The sequence below is a fragment of the Arvicanthis niloticus genome, chromosome 2, assembly GCF_011762505.2.
Source record: "Arvicanthis niloticus isolate mArvNil1 chromosome 2, mArvNil1.pat.X, whole genome shotgun sequence".
Classification (NCBI taxonomy): Eukaryota; Metazoa; Chordata; class Mammalia; order Rodentia; family Muridae; genus Arvicanthis; species Arvicanthis niloticus.
Window position 1 is genome coordinate 75,796,461 of NC_047659.1, and position 20,072 is coordinate 75,816,532.

Sequence of the window (20,072 nt, forward strand, 5' to 3'; positions counted from 1 at the left end):
CCCCCTCCCTGGAACAACACAGGCACACACAGCACATACGCTCTGTTCTGGACTTCCTTGCATCCGTGACCTTCTCAAAACAGCATCCAGCTCATTCTCTTTGTCAAAATCCTTGCCAGTTCTCTACCCCAGGCTCATATTCCTCAGAGGGAAACCTGCCTATCTTAGGTGACATGCAAGATGATTTCAAGTGCAGATCATCATTTTTAAGCTCTGTGATTTTTGATGTGAAAAAATTTGTAAGTAAAAGTGAGTCAAGTGAACGTAAACTCTTAAGTTCTGTAACCCCAGGAAGAATGGAAACAGCTAAAACAGTAGCAAAGAAACAGAAAAGGTTAAATGCGGGGGTGGGGGTGGGGGGGGGGACTGGCTTAAAGACGGGCACTCCACATTCACACTGCTAGCACCATGGCAGATTGCAAATTCTCAGTACTGAGTCCTGCCAAGGGAGAGACTTAAGTCCTGTACAGCAGAGTCTCCACTTAAATTCCTAGTTTGAAGTCTCTAAGCCTCCAGCCTCAAAGGGTGCATCCCAACAGCAGGTATGTGTCCTCTATATAAGCACCCTGCACCTCCCTGTTCCCCTTTGTCCTGTTGTGACCCAGATGGGATGAAGATGAGCAAAACAGTCCCTCCCCATCTTCCCATTCAGCTTCCCCAACTGCCTTCATTCAGAATTTGAATTTCCTAGGATCCTTTGTCCTTGGAAACATGTAATATTCCACATTTAACAAATGTTGCTGGGGCTTCTGCCTCCTGCCTAGGGTATACTAGGGAGTGGTGCCTCAGTCACATGTAGGTAGAAAAAAAATATCTACTGTGGCAGATAGACTGTAACAAAATAAACTGTTTCTGATTCTGCCCCAAAAGGCTGCTTCAGATTACCGCTTTTCCCTGCCAGCCTGGCAAATCCAGCCTGAATCTTCCTTGTAGTCCTGTCTCAGAAAGGCCTAACATTACTCCATTCAAGTAGCAGGGCATCCAAACCTACTTGTTGAATCAAATCCGATGGCACCAGCTCCAGGGTTGAGATTAATCATTAATATTAGCTAAAGATCCTGCCTTCTGCCCTTCTTTCTTTCTTCCTTCCTTCCTTTCTTTCTTTCTTGCTCAGAAAGGTTTTTTCTTTCTCTGTTTTCCTCCACCCCACCACCCCATCCCAGCCCCCAAGGACAAGGTCTCTCTGTATAGCCCTGGCTGTTCCAGTGTTCACTTTATAGACCAAGCTAGCATGAAACTCACAGAGATCTGCCGGCCTCTGCCTCCCGAGTTGTTCATCTTTTAGAATCTGTTTCCCCTTTACATCTGTTAGATTCCCCCACAGTGTCCCTTTGGTATATAATATAGACTCTGTTGGGTTTGGTGACTTTCTGGGGTTCTTATAGCTCTTAAACAGGAGGTAAAGCTTGAGGTCGAATTCAGGATCCCCCTTACGGCTGCTTTTAGCACATCGAGATCTCTCTTCAAGCCTCAGACTAAGGCTCTTCCAGGAGATAGCTCCAATCCCCATGACTGGAAGCACCCTGTGGCCACATGGTGACTACAGGAAAGAGGGAGTCGCTGAGAACCTCAGGACAGGGGGAAGCCAGAACCATTGAAAAACTGCAAGGCTGAACTTCAGCCTTCACTTCACACCCCTCTTTTCTTGCTCACCCCCAACCCTCCTCCAGAACCCCTGCCAGCTCAGCAGGAAGGCTACATTAGGGTGACCAACTCATTCTAGCTGCTGCCCCATTTTAACACTGAATGTCCCATAGAATCCCACATACCCAGTCAAACTGGGTTGGCCGACCTGGGTGCCTCTCACACTGACATTTTTCAGCCTGATCGTCTCACATAGTCATGCATCCTTAGACTAGAGGCCATCTCTGAGCCTCTGTTTCCTCATCTGAAAATGGACTTGATAACACTCCTCACTCCCAACCCTGCTTTGGGGAACAGAGAGGAAGCATGTTAGGGGGCTCATGCACCCTGAATGCCTACACTGATTAACACCTATGGGTGATACACTGAGAGCCATGTGGGAGCTGCTGCTGAATCGAAGAATCCATCTGCTGATTAATACCTGCTGAGCAACCATCTCTTTGGGTGGCCAACATGTGGCAGGAAAGAAGAGTCATGCATGCAACATGCTGGCACCAAACCCTCACTTTACCCAGCTGTATTTTTTTGATCAAGTACTTACTGCATACTGGATACCGATTTATTAACATGCAGTTTATTACCTAATCCTCCAAAAGGCTCTAGAAAGTACCCATAATCCCACATTTTCAGAATGAGAACACTGAGGCTGAGAAAAAATTAGGTGACTTTCCCAAGGTCACACTGCTGGAAAGGCCAGATGGGAGCCAGCTGAGGCTGACCTCACTCAGGACCTCTCTCCTTGAACACCTAATCACACACAAGAAACTCTCCCCTAGCTTCAGTGGGAGCAGACAGCTGCTCTCCCCTCCAAACAGAAGCAAATTGGCATTTGCCTCCACACTGGGCAACCTTATAGGTCGTATAAGGCCTGAGAATTAGCAAGCAAGCCTTTGCTTGCTGGGAGATGGCTTACCCTGAAGCCCTGCCGGCTTTCCCAGAACCCTGAGTTAATATTTACATAATCTTACTACATCATTTTCCAGTTTCATCGTGAGAAGAACACCCAGAACCCACTTGGGTGAATATTGCCACTGTAGCATAGACAGCTTGTTTGTCAACCCACAACAAACACACAGACTAATTACAGAGGGAGAGGTTCTTACCTTGGAAACAGACTAGGTTTGTATCTGACTCCACTGTTTACTAATTATATCACTTTGGACAATTTGAGACTCAATTTAATCATCTTTAAAATGAATATAAATTGTCCCTGTCATTACTGCTGTCATCATTATCTCTGGTGCCACTTAAATGTGCAAAATCCCTTTAATGCTTTATGCAGTGGTTACATTTTTGAGTGTGTGTGCGCGCACATGCGTGCATGTGTGTGTGTGTGTGTGTGTGTGTGTGTGTGTGTGTGTGTACAGACACACATATACATGACACATATGTAGAAGTCAGAGGACAACCTCTGGTGTCCATCCCCAGGAACCTCATAACAATTTGAGGCAGTGTTTCTTTCTGGCCTGAGACATCACCATCACAGGCAAGTAGAGCTGGCCCATTAGTTTTCCAGAGTCCTTCTCCACCTCCCCCCTCCTCCACCCCCTCCTCTCTCACCTCCCTCCTCTTCCCTCCCCCTCCCACCTCCACCTCTCCCCTCTTCTACTCCTTCCCCCTCCTCTCTCCCTCTCCCCACTCTCTCCCTTTTTCCACCTCTCTCCTCTTCCCTCCCTCTCCCCCTTCCCCCTCCCACTTCCCAGCACTGAAATTACAGACATATGCTATCTATCATACTCAAATGTTTACAATGGTTTCTAGGGATTCAGACTCAGGTTCACACATTTCCAAGGCAAATACCTTACTGACTGAGCTATCCCCAGCCTACAGTGGCTACCTTTATTCTTTATACCTAAGGAAACCCAGACTCAGAGAAGTGGGAAATTGGGCCAAGGCTATACATGGTAGAACAAGGTCTAGAACATAGACCTTGTAACCCCAAAGCCTCGCCTGTCATTGGTGTGTTCTCTCTCATAGGCAAAGCTCTCAGTAAGGCTGCCCACATTGGCAAGACCAGCTCCCGTCCTGTGCTGCACAGTCCTCAAGCCCCTGCTTTTCAAGAGTTTTGGTGGAAGGGAAGGGGCTGTCCTCAGGAGCAACCGCCCCAAGGCAGCATCTCCTCCTCCCTGACCCACACTGCCCTTCCAGGTGATGGCAAGTGACTCACCAGTCTAGATGTGCACACTGGAGCTTGAGAATGACTCAGGAACACAGGGGGACTGAGGAAGGAGTATCTAACTGCAGAACAAAGCCAGGCAGCCACTTGTGGCCAAGATAATTACAAGCTGGAGCTGGGACAAGAAGAAGGCCAAGGGCTGTCTTGTTTACAAGGTCATAAATCACAGCCTCAAAGACTTCCAGGAGGTCCAGAGATTCCACCAGGTACTGTGGACCCAAGTAAAGTTTGAAAAACAAATAACCAAAACTAAACATGTCACTTGGGCTTTCAATCACCCTGCAGCATCTCCGTGTGATTCCTCCAGAGTTACACCTGCTAAGTCCATATCACTGGCCCTTGCTTGCCCAGCATTCTCCAAAAGGGTAAAGAGAATGTGAGGTTAGAGGGTGGTAGACTTGTCAAATATGTACAAATCTACATTGCCAGTTCAGCAATGTAGTCCTGATTTGTCCCACTATCCTGTGACACGTTGAATAAGGCTCATTTTTTTAAGAAAAAATGAAAAGCTTTCGTTCTCATGTATCCAGTCATTATGGCAGCAACCTTTAACTGCAGGTCACACCCCGTATGCTCTTGATAGCATTTTGGTTTACAGTAGGATAGGTCTCTTTGTATTCCAGATTGGTCATTTATGACAATGAGTGATTGGCCAAGTGACCCAGTTGTCTACCTTCTCTTTCTGAAGCTCTTGGCCATCAGTTCTACACAATTTCCATTGATATCTATCTTCCCAGAGTAGAGCAAACTTGACTCCTGACCTTGTTTCTAGGAGATAGATAAATGATAACTAGATATAGATAGATGATAGATAAATAAATGTAGATAATAGATAAATATAGACAGATGATAGATTTGGAGTTACTGTTTATACAATTAAATAATATTTGTATATAATAATGTGTATATGTGTGCATGGTTGCATTATGTGCTTGTGTGTGCAGATGCTTATGGAGTCCAGAAGAGGGCATCAAATCCCCTGGAGCTAGAGTTAATGGGCATTGTGCTGTACCCTGATGTGTGCTGGAGCTAAACTCTGGTCCTTTGTAAGATCTTCAAGTACTCTGAGCCATCTCTCCAGCCCTATAAAACTTTAAATATTTATTTTATTTTAAATTATGTGTTGATATGTATGGCAAGGTACATATGTGAATGCAGGTGAGTTCAGAAGAAGGACTCTGGTCCCTTTGAGCTAGAGTTACAAATGGATGTAAGCTACTTTATGTGGGAGATAGGAAAGAAACTCGGGACCTCTGCAAGAGCAGGGTGTGCTTCTAACTGCTGGGCCGCCTGTCTAGTCCATTTTGAGATTTTTTTTTAAATGAAGCCAGTGGGACTAGGAACCAACTCCCAACTAGGTCCCTAGTTCTTATCCCAGAGAAAGGGTGGCAGCTGTATTGTCAGTCATGGTGATATAGAACTATTCTGCTTAGTAGGTGTTTTGTTTTGTCAACAAGGACAGGGTCATCTGAGAAGAGAGAACTTCAATTGAGAAAAGACCTCCATCAAATTGACCCATAGACAAGTATATGGGGTATTTTCCTGATTACTAATTAATATAGGAGGGCCTTAGCCCCTAGGCAAGTGGTCCTGGGTTGTAGGAGAAAGCAGACTGAGCAAGCCAGGAAGAGCAAGCCAGTAAGTACACTCCTTCATGGCCTCTGCATCAGCACCTGCCTCCAGGTCCCTGCCTTGAGTTCCTGCCCTTATTCCCCTCCATGCTGGACTGTAAGCAAATAAGGTAAAATAAACCCTCTCCTCCCCAAGTTGCTTTTGATCAGTGTTTTAATATAAACTCTAACCAAATCGACTGTTTTCCAACAGCCTCTTGAAGGTTTCCAAAGCGGCAGAGTCCCTTTCCTCCCCTCTCCACTCCAAGAGTGCACTCTCCCACTAGCACACAGCTCCGGCTTTGGGATCTTTCCATGGAAGGGCTATTTGGTTACCAGATGCTTTGCATCTAGTAACACCAAAGGCCTGTGACGCCTGGTCATGTGATTAAGACATGAGCCCAGACACAGCTTGACAGTGACAGAGACACTCTTTGAAGCTATCGCCTAAACTTACTTCTTCATGCTCTCTAAGTACCACCCTTCCAAACACAAACTTCCTCTAAGAACAAAATCATAAAGGACTCAATACTGTGTGCTTTAAGTCCGGTGTCCCTACTGCTTCTACACAACAGGTTAGGAACTGAGGAAAGTCTGTTTAATCCTGCAAGTCTTCTCTACATCTCAGGGCTTGGTTCCCTCCATTTTATCTGGCAACTGTTCTTTAAATGATCTAACCTCTTGATGTTGTGAAGAATTAGATGCATAAGACAGAGAGCAGTGAGGTGTGGTTGGTCAGTGTCCCATAGGCACTCAAGGAAGGAATTGTTGAAATCCCCAAGAAAACTAGTAGCATACATAATCAGTTCAGACATGGGCAGATATTATTGTACCAGACAGGGGTACATTGGGATTCCCAAATACCTGCTGCTTGAGCTGTAATTAATTTTCTGGAACAACTTACATACCTCAAGGAGACACTTATGTTTACCAGTTTATTATAATAGATATTTAAATGATGCAAGTCAACAGACAGATGAAGGGCTGCATAGGGCAAGGTCTAGAAGGGTCTCCAGAGCACAGGCTTCTATTCCCATGGAACTCAGGTATACCATCTTCAGCACATGGATGTCTTCTTGTTCATCTTCCTGGAAACCCAGAGCTCAGATCTTGCTGTTTTTTTCTGGAAGCATCATTAACCCAGCATGATTGACTACATCACTGGTCAGCGTTGATTAGCTTCACTTCCAGTCCGTGTCTTGTCCTCAGATGTGCAGATCAGGACTGAGCTACAACTCTCTTATATACTGTATTTGAATGATTGTTTCTTCGCTGCTTGCTTGTATGGAGGGTTGTATGTACATGCCTCTGCGTATATGTGTAGGTCAGAGGACAACTTGCAGGCATCAGTTCTCTTCTTCCATCAGTTGGGTCCTAGGAATCCAACTCAGATCACCAAGCTTAGCAACAATCACACTGACTCACTGAGCCATCTCGCCAACCCCTGGTTTCTTCCCATTGTCAATGTTGTGCTCTAAAGGAACCCAGTAGTGGCCGTCCATTAGTCAGTTCATTATTATAAATATCATATCAGACATATCACTTTGGAGATTCTGAGACATTTAAGAGTTGAATGCCAACAAACTGGTTGAAACCTAAATCTACATCTCAAAATACCACATTCCCACAGACAGGCATGCTAATCTCCCCTAAACTATCATAGTATACTCTGCGTATGCCCAAAATATGTTCATTGATTTTTGTTACTCATTCTTCTGACTACTCATCCTTTAGATCACAGCCCAAACACAGCTTCCTCTGGGAACCTTTCCTGATTAACTATCTTACCACAAATCAGTGTGCACACACACATACACACATACACACACATACACACACACATATACACATACACACATACACACACATACACACACACATACACACACATACACACACACATACACACACATATACACACATACACACATACACACACACATACACACATACACATACACACACACATACACACACACACACAGATACACATACACACATATACACACACACATATACACACACACACAGTGGCCTGTTGCATTCTCTCTCCTTGAATTTTCCTCAATTAAGCTCTTAAGCATTTCGTTACAATGTCCTATTTGTCACTCTCTTGGGATGAACTAGCAGAGTAGCTGGTGTATCCTAAGAATCTGTAAACATGTACTTAATGAATGAAGCACAATATGGATGCCACCTCCTCAGTAGATGACATGTATCTGACAATGACAGCCTCACCAGCTTGTTGCATGTCACATATAAATCCTGCTACCTTCATCTTCATGTCATACCCTAGAAAATCTCAAGACTTGGATGACAGCACGTTATAAAAGGCGGTGAGCATTGGGAGGTGAACAGGGTGATATTTTTGGCTAATTCTAACCACAACTCCTTAAGGGTAGAAACAGAACACCCTCAGGTTTACAAGGTGGTAATAGAACCAAAGGGCTGAGAGGAAGATCAAAAGGTCATTGAATCCATGCCTCTGCCTCCAGGCAAAACTGGCCCAGTCACAGACAAGTGGGAGTGTCCTTACATTATTAGTAAGAACAATATTATTAGTAATATTAGTAGCGGTATAATAATGGTTCTACTAAAAATAAACACAGGGAAGATGCCATCAACCACACAGGTCCCCCTTTCCAACACGCAGTAGGACACAGGAGATCATCTCAATAGTATCAGTGAGCTTATTCAGTGAGAGCTCTCCTCCAGAACAATAGGTTCTCTATTAGAAGGCAAAGACAACGAGAACAGCCAGGTTTTGAAGGAGCTCTCCCACAGCAGCTGGGGGCCACACAGCATCACTGAGTTACAATCAGACATCTCCTCTGCCATGTATAAGCAATTCAGCCTTTCCCTGTGCAGAAGACTCTGTTTTCTAAATGTTCACCCATCCATGGTATCATTTGATCCCCACATCAAAAGTCACATGTTCATTCAAGAACTGGAAGAAGCCAAGACTGATACAGGCTTCAGGTCAGTGTCCCAGCAGTCTCAGACTTGAGTGGTTGAGCTATGATAAAGCAAACAAGATATCTAGTGGCCAATTGAATACTCTCCCTGACTTATATTCAGCTTTCTCAGTGTAGAGAGAAGACAAAGGATGGAAAAAATTGGGTCATCAACCGTAAACAATGTCTTCACTAATATGGAAAAACCTAATACATTCTAATCACTGACCCAGGGGCTGGGACAATAGCAAGTAAATGAACAGATCATCAAAAGGGAAACCACAGCAGCCCTGCCCTCATGAAGCTGGCGTTCTAATGCTGTAGTATTTAATAGTCACCTGAAATGGCATGGCTTTAGATTACCTAGGGACCTGGAATTACACAGTTAATCACAGAGAAAAGTATACCTCCTCTGATCTCTTTCATTCTTTACACACTTCAAAGGAAGTCTCTGTGTGCAGAAAGACATCTCATGTTCATAGAAAGAACTGGAGTTCCAATGTGAGAGGTTAGTTCCTATGCTGGATCTTAGCATAGGTATTTATTTATTTATTTATTTATTTATTTTTGCAGCTATTATTATTGCTGCTTATTTTCTATTACTGGTAGTGATATGATTGCTTCATAAATGCATAAATATTTCTTTCACTGAAATATAGTAATTGACCATATTTATGGGGTGTGGGGTAATGCTTGTTACCTGTATACCATGAGTGATGATCAAATCAGAGGAATGAGCTTCTCCATCTCCTTTAACACTTATTGACTCTTGGCTTGGAGCCTTTTATTGAGTCTTCAAGATCTTTATACAATGTAAAATAGAGTGTCGTGAACTATAGTCACCATGTTATTGAACATCAGAACTCTTTCTTTAGTAAATGACTCATTCATTTTAAAGGAAGACCTAAGAGGCTAATCAAGTAGGTGGTAAATGTACCAAATAAACAAAAGGAGGTTTGAACAGGGTGGTACAGTAGCATCCATCATACTGGGAGGTGCCAAGAGCAATTCTACATCTATGTCTGGAGACTTAGATATACTAAAGTTGCCTTTTCTTGGGCTTTTAAGAACCTAGGGTCTGTGGAGATGGCTTAGTGGGTAATATGCCTAGCTGTGCAAGCATGAAAACTTGACTTTGGATCCCCAGGACACACACAAAAAAAACAGGACATATCCATTTGTGCTAGGATCTCTGTGCTGGAGAGGCAGAGACGGGCAGATTCTTGGAGCTTGCTGGCCTAATCTAGCTAATTGATAACCTCTGGGTTTGATCAGAGACCAAACCTTGCTCTATTTCTTCCCACCTTATTTTTTGTCTCAAAAAAATAAGGTGGGAAGAAATAGAGAAATAGGCATGCATCCACATACTCAGGAACTAGGACACAGAAACAGCATCATTTCTGACATCCATACATGTAGACATGTAGCTATATACTCGGAAACATGGACACACACACACACACACACACCAGTTAATAACCAGAATGAGACATCACTGCTTAATGTTTTAAATATCAATAATCTTTAACACTCTACCCAACCTCCAGAAACCACTGAGCTCAATTCTCCAAAAGAGAACCTCCAGAGCTGAGCCTTGAAGCCTGACCTCAGACCACACACTCAAACTTATCTCAATCACAAGGGACAAAGGTCACCTGCAAGAAGTTCCCTCAAATTTAATGACCCTGCATTCCCAGAAGCCAGCAACCTGTTCTTCATGAAGAAAAACCCAAAGAGGCCATTCTATGGAGCCCAGCTGCTCACAGGGTGATGAAGCCTCTGGAGGTTCTGAAACACCTAGGAACTTCACCAAAATATGCTGCCTTAGTGCTGCAGACTACCAGAGACAGCCACCTTAAGGTAGGGTTCAGAAAGCTGCATTCTTCCCTCCTTTGGGGGAACATGATGTTTTGCTGACTGGAACGGGGAAGCCAGTGATCTTGGTTGGAGACACCATGTCAACAGGCTAACTGTTTGAACCAAGTGACAAGCCACAGCTGTAAGGTCTAGTGGGTGTCTACATGCACTTTGGAACTGAATGAACCTCCGCATAGGTCCTGTGCTCACCCTCAGGAGGAAATGGTTGAGTGGCCTCAGGCAAGTTGCTTCACTACTCTGTGGATCAGTTGCCCCAGCTATAAAATGGGAAAATAATAGTATAATGTGTACATCATCAGGATGTTTTTGGGATTCCATAGTAGGATGTACCAAAAGTGTAGAGTACGGTGATTTGCATAAACAAAGCAACCACTGGCTGTGATCAAGGTGGGATGGGGTACACTCTGGTAACTAAGGAGGACTCAGAGAAGTTTACAGATGAGAGGAAGGAGGCAAGAGACTAGGGGGAGGGTGAGAACACCATCTTAGATCTCTCGATCGGATTTACCTTCTTCCCTTCAACACATGAGGTTCCCACACCAGAGCGCTGAGCTCTCTGATCGTTTCTCACTCACCCACTCTCTGACATCTAGCTGCCCTGGAGATTCTGCCAATTTGCTGAGTGACCCATGGTATGCAGCAGCTGCTCACCGAATAAGCTAGGGAGATCCAGAGGAAGTTTGATAGAGACAGTCTAGGCCACCATTGTGATAAAGGGGTGTCAGAAGACCCTACATTTCTCGACACAGAGGATACTCTCGTCTCCCCACTCTAGCACACTGCTTTTCTTCATCTGGGGGGCAGGGGCTGTCTCCTTGTGGAGGATGACTGGGTAGATCACTCATTTTTGGTTCCCTTTTTCAGCTGATCCTTGCTGAGAGCCTACTGGATGCTTGTCCTGTGTTTATAAAATACACTGTGTGCTGGGTACATGCTGGCTTACCTGGTTGGTTCCACAGATGAGAACCCAGCATTAAGGAGTATCAGGTGACTAAGCCACTGAGAGGCATGGCCAGGGTTCAGATCCAAGTGTCCTGACTCTTACCACCTGGCCCCAATCCCCATGCCCCCTTGTAAACTACAGAGTCAAAAGTTCCCATAAGGAGGTCCATCCCTTAACCTACACCTGTTGTCTGACCCGATGTCTATAGCTGGTCATCGTTTAATTAGTTGGTAGAATACAATAGTTCAGGAACCCACCAGAAATACAGTTGGATTGTGCAAGAAGGGTGGTGCTCCTCAAACTGCAAAGCATACACCAGTCATCTGGAAATCTTGTTAAAAGATGCAGATTGAAAGAAGTTGGTGGGCAGAGCTGGGGATTCGGCTTTTGATCAAGCTTTTGTGTTACACACATGATACTGGTTTGGATAAGTTCCCACACATTAAGTACTTTGTCCAGGCTCATTTGCTACATAGTGGGCACTCAAAAAACTTCCACCTTCCAACAAACCATGAGGCCAAAACAGTTCTGACCATGGTCAGCATAACACAAGGCATTTGCGGCAGCTGCTGGGAAGGAGGAGAGTAAGGCACCTTCAGGCCGTGCCAGCTTCCTTTGCCTCCCCCATCAGGTGAGCTTCCAGCTGGCAGTCATTCGGGTACTTTTTCTTCTACTCGTAAAAATCTGGGGAGGGGGGGGGAGATAAGCAGGTTTTATCTATAACATTCTGAAAAGACAGGCAGTTATAAAAAAAAATTGATGAAGTATCTATTCTGGGCCCAGATGATAGCATCAGCAAGGAGGTGGGGACACCTATCAGTGAGTTCCCATGGCCACAAATTAAAAGCCCCTCCAGGTTACGAGATTGATAAGAAGTGAAAAACCCAGGCAGGGGCAGGAGTTGTGCTGGGATCCAGACACCTCAGGTTGTCTCCTCCTCTGTGGCTGAGGGAACTTGTCCTATACTCTCAGTGCCCTCTCAGTTTTCCTTGTCACTCAGCATCTTCCCTCCAGTGGCAATCATTCATTGCAAGGCATGAACGGCTGTCAGCACCTGGATGGAAGTCTGGGGTTTTGATTTCTCCAGAATTCAAGCCTCGGACTAAAAATAAACCACTCCCATGAGAGCATTTTGGACACTGGCCATGGGAAAGGGACAGTTGAAGAGACAGTTCTGTTGTTTTGAGGTCAAGGGGAACTTAGCTGGGATTCCAACTCTGAGACTCAGCAGCAAACCCTGGAACAGGACAGCAAACTCTCCACTTGTAGAGTGGGGTTAATCCCTTGAACACAGGTCAGTATATGAAGTTGGGGATAATAGACAGGACGCGTCTGTCTATTAACACTGCCAAACCCTCCATTAATGATCAGGATTATGAGCTGTGGAGCCCCCTCTCCTGACCTCCTAGGAGGGGCTGGCCACTCCCTTTGACCTCAGCCTGCCTGTCTTCTTACCATGTTGGCCTAGACTACACACAGGTATCCTGTCTGTCTTTTCAGCATGAATCCAGTAAAGGCGGGCAGCTGACCGACCTATCCGGGGCTTCCAAACCCTGTACAGAACAGCATGGACAACTTGCCCTGTTTGCTCCTTGGGGTTGAGTCTTGGCTGAAAGCAAAGGGTCCTAGAAGAGAAAAGTCACTGGCTGCCAACAGCCTATCAGCCAGGTTCTGCAGCTGCCAGGGACTGGTATGCTTTCTCCCCTGTGAACAACCTCAGTTTGATCCTGGGGCTTTTCCTGGCATGCCAGGTCCTGGCATGTGTGGGCAGGGACTCGCTAAGCTCTGGGTTGGGCATTTTCTCAATTGTTTCTTTCTCTTTTTCTTATCTCTGGCTAGTTAGTGATTAACTGCACTCTGAACGTTTCCCAGCCTCCCCAGAGCTCCCCAGGAGCACAGGTGGCCACTGGGTTAGAGAACCTGACTCAGACTTGGTTCTCTTTGCAAGACAAGGAAGATTTGAGACACAACCCTGGGGATCACACCCACTGGGGCAGGCTGAGGCCCAGAAAGTTTGCACAGTGCTGAATGGCAGAGGTTGCTGGGAAGGATGCAAGGACGTGGGCCTGCTAATACTGGTTCCTTGCGGGGGGGTAGGGTGAGCTGAGGGATGATGACCAGGATGTGGAAGAGACAACCCAACTTCTGGGAGATACATGCAAGCCCTGACCTTGGGTAGCTTCTGTCAGATTGTTGCTCCTTCTGCAGGTGGCTCCTGAAGGTGGGGAGCAGCCACTCGGTAGCAAGGCCCACCCTAGTGAGCCACAAAAGCAAGAGAGTCAAGGAAGCTCATTTTCTCAAAAAGGTTTTGCTTTCCTCCTATTCGTTCTCTTGCTTTCAGTAAAGAAGACAAGCTCTGATCAGAATGGAGATGTTCTGTGGCCCTCTCCTTCAGCCTGGACTTGGGTCAGTTGGCTCATTTTCAGCTCAGGGTCTTTACCCTGGCTGTGCTCTCTCTCTCCCTACCTCATCTGTCTCCCCTTTACTGGAGGACATGCCCCTCGTGTTTCAGGCATTCATGCTCCCATGTTTCACCCTCAGGCTTCCCTGGCTGGAAAGGCAGCAGCATCTGCTCCCCAGCTCCACTCCCTGTAGTACCTGTTTGTGCACTAAAACTACGGGGGCTCCTTTTGCTTAGTAATTTAATGTATGAAGTTTATGCTCCCTGAGAACAGGGCTTTGTGGTGGTCATAGCTGCAGCTACAGAAATTGCCAGAACCCCTGGAGCCCAGGGAATCTAAAAACATTTGTAGGATTGAAGAATGAATGAATGAATGAATGAATGAATGAGTAGCCTTCCTTACATGCTCAAAGGAGGCTCATTGCAATAAGAACTATAGCTCTGAATCGGATATCCATAGACTATAGCCTTTTGCCCAACTGTAGGCTGTTGTCTATTTTTTTACAGCTAATGAGCTAAAAATATTCTTTACATTTTAAGTGATTGAAAAAAAGAAAAAGAATAATATTAGTAAATGTGAAAATCATATAAAATTCAAATTCCAGTATTTATACCTAAAGTTATAGAGACACAAAAACAGCGCCCTCTGTGTCCACTTTTCACAATAGCAGGGTTCTGGACAGGCGCTGTCCACTCTGAGAAGTTGAGAATATTTCCCTCCAGCCCCTTTCCAGCTAATGTTTACTAAGCCATGCTCTAAATAATGCTAACAAAGGAGGCAGAGATGGAATCCATGCGGATACAAATTCCGATGAGGACAGGAGAGGAGAAAGCGGTCAAATAGAAGGAAGACCTTGTGCCTCTATTGTATAGTATGGATTGTGTTCCATGTTTTCCCTGATCTGTCATCTCTGGATACAACTTCAAGTAGATGCAAAATTGTTAGTCTGGAACTTTCCATCCTTAAACTCACTGCTTCATTTGGGTAGCTGCTACCTGTGGACAGTCTCTCTGTCTCTCTCTTTCTCTCTGTCTCTGTCTCTGTCTCTCCCTTCCTCCCTCCTCCTCCTTCCTCCTCTTTCTCCCTCCCTCCCTCCCTCCCTCCCTCCCTCCCTCCCTCCCTCCCTCCAGACCCACCATTCTCATTCTCTCTCTCTCTCTCTCTCTCTCTCTCTCTCTCTCTCTCTCTCTCTCTCTTTTTCCCTTCTCACCCCCCCCCTTAATGAATGACTGTTCCTCCAACTCCTGCGTAGCCTGTTCCGTGCACGTCTGTGTACAGAGAACAAGGTTTACTTGTTTATCTTATTCCTTTAAAATCCTGCTACGTGACAGCAGGATTGAACAGGACATTTTCTCTGCGTTAGTCTGACCCCCACCCACACCACCCCAGCACAGAATCCGGCACTTAAGAGGACCTCAGTAAATATTTGTTATGACTGACTTAGACAATTGACCACAAAGAATCTTAACTGGGTTAAATAATGTCTTATGACAAAAGGCCCTGTGGTGGTGAAAAGGCTGGGGAAGAGGCAATGAGATGGAGCAGAAGAGAAAATGAATGAGAGGGAAAAGTTAACCAAAACCGAGAGAAGACTTTATGGAAACGCCGTAAGGAAACCTGACCGATAAGCTAATTTTGAACAGTTTAGAGACGGGCTCAGCAGTGAGCACTCGCTGCTCTTGTAGAGGACTAGAGTTTGTTTCCTAGCACTCATATCAGGCGTCTTACAGCTACTCGGATCTCCAGTTCCCTGGGATCCAACACCTTCGTCTGGCCGCCTCGAGTACCCGTATGTGCGCATGCGCACTCACGCACAAATAAATATTTCAAAAAACTAATTTTTAAAAGAGTGTGCTTTAATGGGGGTGCTCTATGTAGGTGAGTAAAACTGTTCCCAGCAGTCATAGGTTATTTAATGGAAATCCTAGAGCCCAGAGTGGGCTACCTCCCTGTGATGACTGATCTTCATTGTGAATACAAGAACCTGGGAAAAGGGAGCCTCCTTTGAAGAATTGTTTCCATCAGATTAGCCTGTGGGCTTGGCTGTGGGGCATTGGCTGCTTGATTGCTAACTGAAGTAGGAGGGCCCAGCTCACTGTGAGTGGTATCATCCCCTAAGCAGGTGAGCCTGCCCTCTGCGGTAACTGAACTGGAGCCTGCAAGCAAGCTGTAAGCAATGTCTCCCTGTGGCCTCTGCTTCAGTTCCTGCCTCTAAGTTCACGACACCACCTGCTCTTGCTTTCCTGGATGATGGACCATAACCTATAAGCCAGGGGTTCTCAACCTGTGAGTCTCAACCCTTATGGAGGGTCAAATGACAGTTTCACAGGGGTCACCTAAGACCATGGGAAAACACAGATATTTACATTATGATTCATAACAGTAGCAAAATTACAATTATGAAGTAGCAATGAAAATTATTTCATGAGTGAGGGTCACCACAGCATAAGGAACTGTGTTAAAGGGTTGCAGCGTCACAGGGGTTGAGACCATCTGCTATAAGCTCAAATAAATTCTTCTCCCCTAGGCTGCTTTAGATCATGGTGTTTATCACAGCAGCCTATTGTTCCGAGAAGCCTCTGAGCTCCCCAGAACAATACTGCCTGTGGCCAGCGCTCATGGCTGTCCTCCCGAACAACAGAATAAGACTCTATTGCAGGAAACACCGCTCTTTCTGATTATAGGATGTAGAAATATCAAGCTGGCAAAAAGCTTATTACCTGCTGACTAGCCCTCATAGAGCAAGAAGGTGATATGCATGCTTCTGGGGGAGGGGGGGAAAAGGAAGTTATCAGCAATCAAACTTATCTATGGTGCCTGTGTGCTACACTGCTGACCCAAGAGGCAAGATAATGACTACTGGTGTAATAGTTGCAAGTTTGTTAAGTTTGAAACCCAGTCAGAATCTCGTGGCTGGAGAGGTCGTAGGCCCAGTGTGGAAGCTGCTGTTGTTGCTTTGCTACATGAACATGAGGAACTCACCAGACTGCCTTCTAAATAATTATGTTTATGCCCAATGGTTAGTGCTGTTGTCAGCTTTGATCAGAGAAGCTTCTGTTTACAGCAGGAGTGTTTACTACTACAAGACTCGGACTGGTCAAAATGACAAGAATAAGCAACTGTTGAATACTCAGCCATAAGTGAGACATCTACCTAACCCTTTCCAGAGTCTGGAGAACACCACAGAAGGAGCAGAAAGAATGTAAGAACCAGAGGAAAGCAAAGAGTGCTGCAGAGTGCTGACCTCTGGTCATGACACATGGAACTGAAGGCTATGCTCTCAGTGGGAGAATGCATTACCATAAAGAGGCCCTGGCTTCCATCCCCAGCAAGGGTGGGTGGTGTTGGTGAAGAAGAGAGAGAACAAAGAGAAGAGGAAGAAAGAGAGGGGGCAGAGAGAGACAGAGACAGAGAGAGACAGAGACAAAGACTGAGAGACTGACCTCACCTGGTATTTTCTTTAACTGGTGATGACGCTCACTTTCAGGGCTGGCTGGATGAAAAGGGCAGGTTATTTGTAAAAGGGAAAATAAGCATAAGGACTAGATCAGAAAATTGAGAGAGAAGATGGGTGGGGTGGGAAGTGATTCTCTTCTGAAATGTGGCCAGTACATCAGTGAAGACAGCCTGGGGAGACTGGGCCGGCTCTTCCCAGCTCCTCCGTCTCACTTGTCTTTGATGAAGGCATTGTCAGTTGGCTTTGTATCTCTCTGGGCTTTTATGCTTCCAATGGCAGATACCAATAACTCCTGGGAGAGCTCAAGGCTGGAGGTTAAGCAAAGATTCTGGTCACAATTGCTTTTTTCCAGGTCCCAAGAGAAACCTGGGAAAGAAGGGCCAAAGCAGGGGAGAGATGGCTCAGTGGTTAGCAGTACTTACTGCTCTTTCAGAGGATCTGGGTTCAATCAATTCCCAGCACCTACATGGTAGCCCACAACCATCTCCAACTCCAGTCCTCGGGGTCCAACACCTTCTTCTACTAACCTTTGCAAGTACCAGGCATACACGCAGACAAAAATCAATACACATCAAGTTAAAAAAAAAAAGCAAGCAAATCAATTTTCAGAATCCACAATAGGAAATCAATTCAATTGGACAAATGACCCTGACCTCTAGATGTGACTGGCCATCTCCAGGGATAAAGCAGGACTTTTCTAATACCTGTGCTTCTGGCTTGCAAAGTACCTTGTACTTTCAAGGCTGAGCAGCCATTTTGGGGCTGGCCAAATGAATGAAGAACAAATGTTACCGGAACTTACTCTTTTTGTTATTCAAATGAAAATTGTTTAATAAAGGTAATCTCCATGTGAAAAGAAAAATATATTCTTACAATGTGAATGCATGATTTCAAAAATGCATTTTTAAAACGATTTTAATAGAGAGCATCATAAGCCAAGCATGATGGTACGAAACCTGTAATCTTAGCACTGAGGAGGTAGAAGTGAAAGGCCCTGAGGCTAAAGGTCGTTTCTACCTGCGTATCAAGTTTAAGGCTAGCCCAGGATAGATGAGACTCTCAGAAGAAAAAGAAAAAAAAATGAGCATCATTAAACAACTTTAAAGAGACACTTAACCTAACTGGTAATCTGAGAATGCAAACTAATGCAAGAGTGTCCTTCCGACTGACAAAATTATAAAATTTGACAATAATTAACATTAGCCAGGATGTGTTGAAGAAAACATTCTAATTCTCTGATGGTTCAGAAGACCAGATTCTTACAAACAATTTAGAGAGTGATTTGTTACTATTTAGTAATGAGGACAGTGAGTGTGCCCATGACCCCAAGAATCTGCCAACAGATACAAGCCCTGGAAAACTTCATCCAAGATTCATAATGTGATGGTATAGAAGTAGTCAGCACTTCAGAAAGTGAACAACTAGAAACAACTTAAGAGAATGGACTATAAGAGAACTATAAGAGAATGGACATGGTAACACTGTTTGCACATGTTTTTCATTTAATACATTTCCATGAGACTGTTTTTATGAGAAAGCGGGAAGCAGAATTCCTGGACCCAGCTTGAGAGAGTTTGAGAAGGTGTGCAAGAAATTCCGCTCTCAATGTGAGCACTCAATGTCAGATGCCAGAGCCTGTGGCCTTTGAGTCACACACTATGTAATCATCCATTCTAACTTCAGATTGCAGGCTAGATTATGAAACTAGGTAAGTCTCATATGCTCCCTGGTTTCTCACCACTTACTAGACAGAAATCTCTGAATTGCGAGCTCCATCAAACAAACCCAAAGGGAGATAGCAGAACCCCATTAGCCATACTGATTTAGGAAGTGATAGCCAAGAATACCTTCTGATTCTCTGATGGCAATGTCTTGGGGTGTTCACCATGGAGAGAACAGGTAGGAAGTACATCTAAGACCAAATAAGTCCAAATCACACATACCTGATCCTCTTCTTGGATGCATGCCTGCCCCTGGACCTTTGTAATTGGAATTTGGCTTAAACCTAACATAGGTATTAGTTTCATTTCCTGTTGATATGATAAAATACCCTTTTAAAAGCAATTTATGGGAGAAAGGGTTTTATTTTGGCTCACAATTCAAAGGTGTGGAAGACAACCTATGAGGCAGTTGGTCACAAGACACACAGCAGAGAACAATGAACCCTGGGCTCAGCTAGTGCTTTCCTTTCTATGCAGTCTGGGATGTTAGCCCATGGAATGGCACCAGTTACATTCAAGGTGGGTCTTCCCATCCTCGTAGATAATCCCTCCCAAATCTGCCTAGAGGATAACCTAATGTGAAGAATTGTCTAATCCTTCACAGGTATCTCCTAGATGATTTTAGATGCTGTGATGCTGTCAACAGCAACCATCACAGGTACCAAACTTCATCTTGTACCTCATCAGCAGTTAATACTGAGTCCAAAAATCAAACAAACAGGATATCTATGGGCTAGATGGCAGAGGTCTGGGTCACTGTCTCCACAATGACCAAGATTTCTGAGAAAAGAAATGGTACCAAATCAAGATTTTATTTTATCTTAACCTTTAGTCTGTACGATTTTTCTTTGTCTGCAGAGGCAAAGGAATATTTAAAAAAAATTAGACAAGTTTTGCCTACACCTGAGCAAATATAGCAGCTAAATAATTAATAATAGTATGGAATTCTTAAGTAAGATTTCTACCATGTATGTATTGACTCACTCATGACATTAGAATCCCATTATCTCTCTTCAGTTGTGAAATGGTCTCTAAGTGTAACAGAACATTTGGCAACCTACGAGCTGAAGGAGTTGGAAGGGACCATCAATAGAATTCTAGATAAAGTAGTGCTAGTGACTTTAGTATAGAGATAGTGTATTCTGTACAGTAGGCTGTTTGTTTTTTTTTAAACCATCCATTTGCTGGACAGTACACTCTTGCAAGGAAGTAAAAAAAAAAAGAAAAGAAAATAGAACCAGCCTCTATTTGACCACCATGTTGTCGTGAGGAGACTGTGGCCAATAG

At 44.6% G+C, this 20,072-nt stretch overlaps 1 protein-coding gene across 3 annotated transcripts in view; it reads left to right on the forward strand.

The window, feature by feature from the left end:
- The window catches only part of LOC143441377 (uncharacterized), a 46,510-nt gene that overhangs the window by 7,084 nt on the left and 19,354 nt on the right, over window positions 1–20,072 (forward strand). For 2 of the 3 annotated variants that reach the window (XR_013108714.1, XM_076929352.1), the window contains one exon: window positions 3,622–14,696. The exons of the other annotated variant lie outside the window; for it this stretch is intronic. Coding sequence is in view for 1 of the 2 variants with exons in the window: in XM_076929352.1 (XP_076785467.1) it covers window positions 3,622–3,806 (185 nt within the window). In the remaining variant the exon portion in view is untranslated. Of the gene's footprint in view, window positions 1–3,621; window positions 14,697–20,072 lie in introns of those variants that run through there. 3 annotated transcript variants of the gene reach the window in all.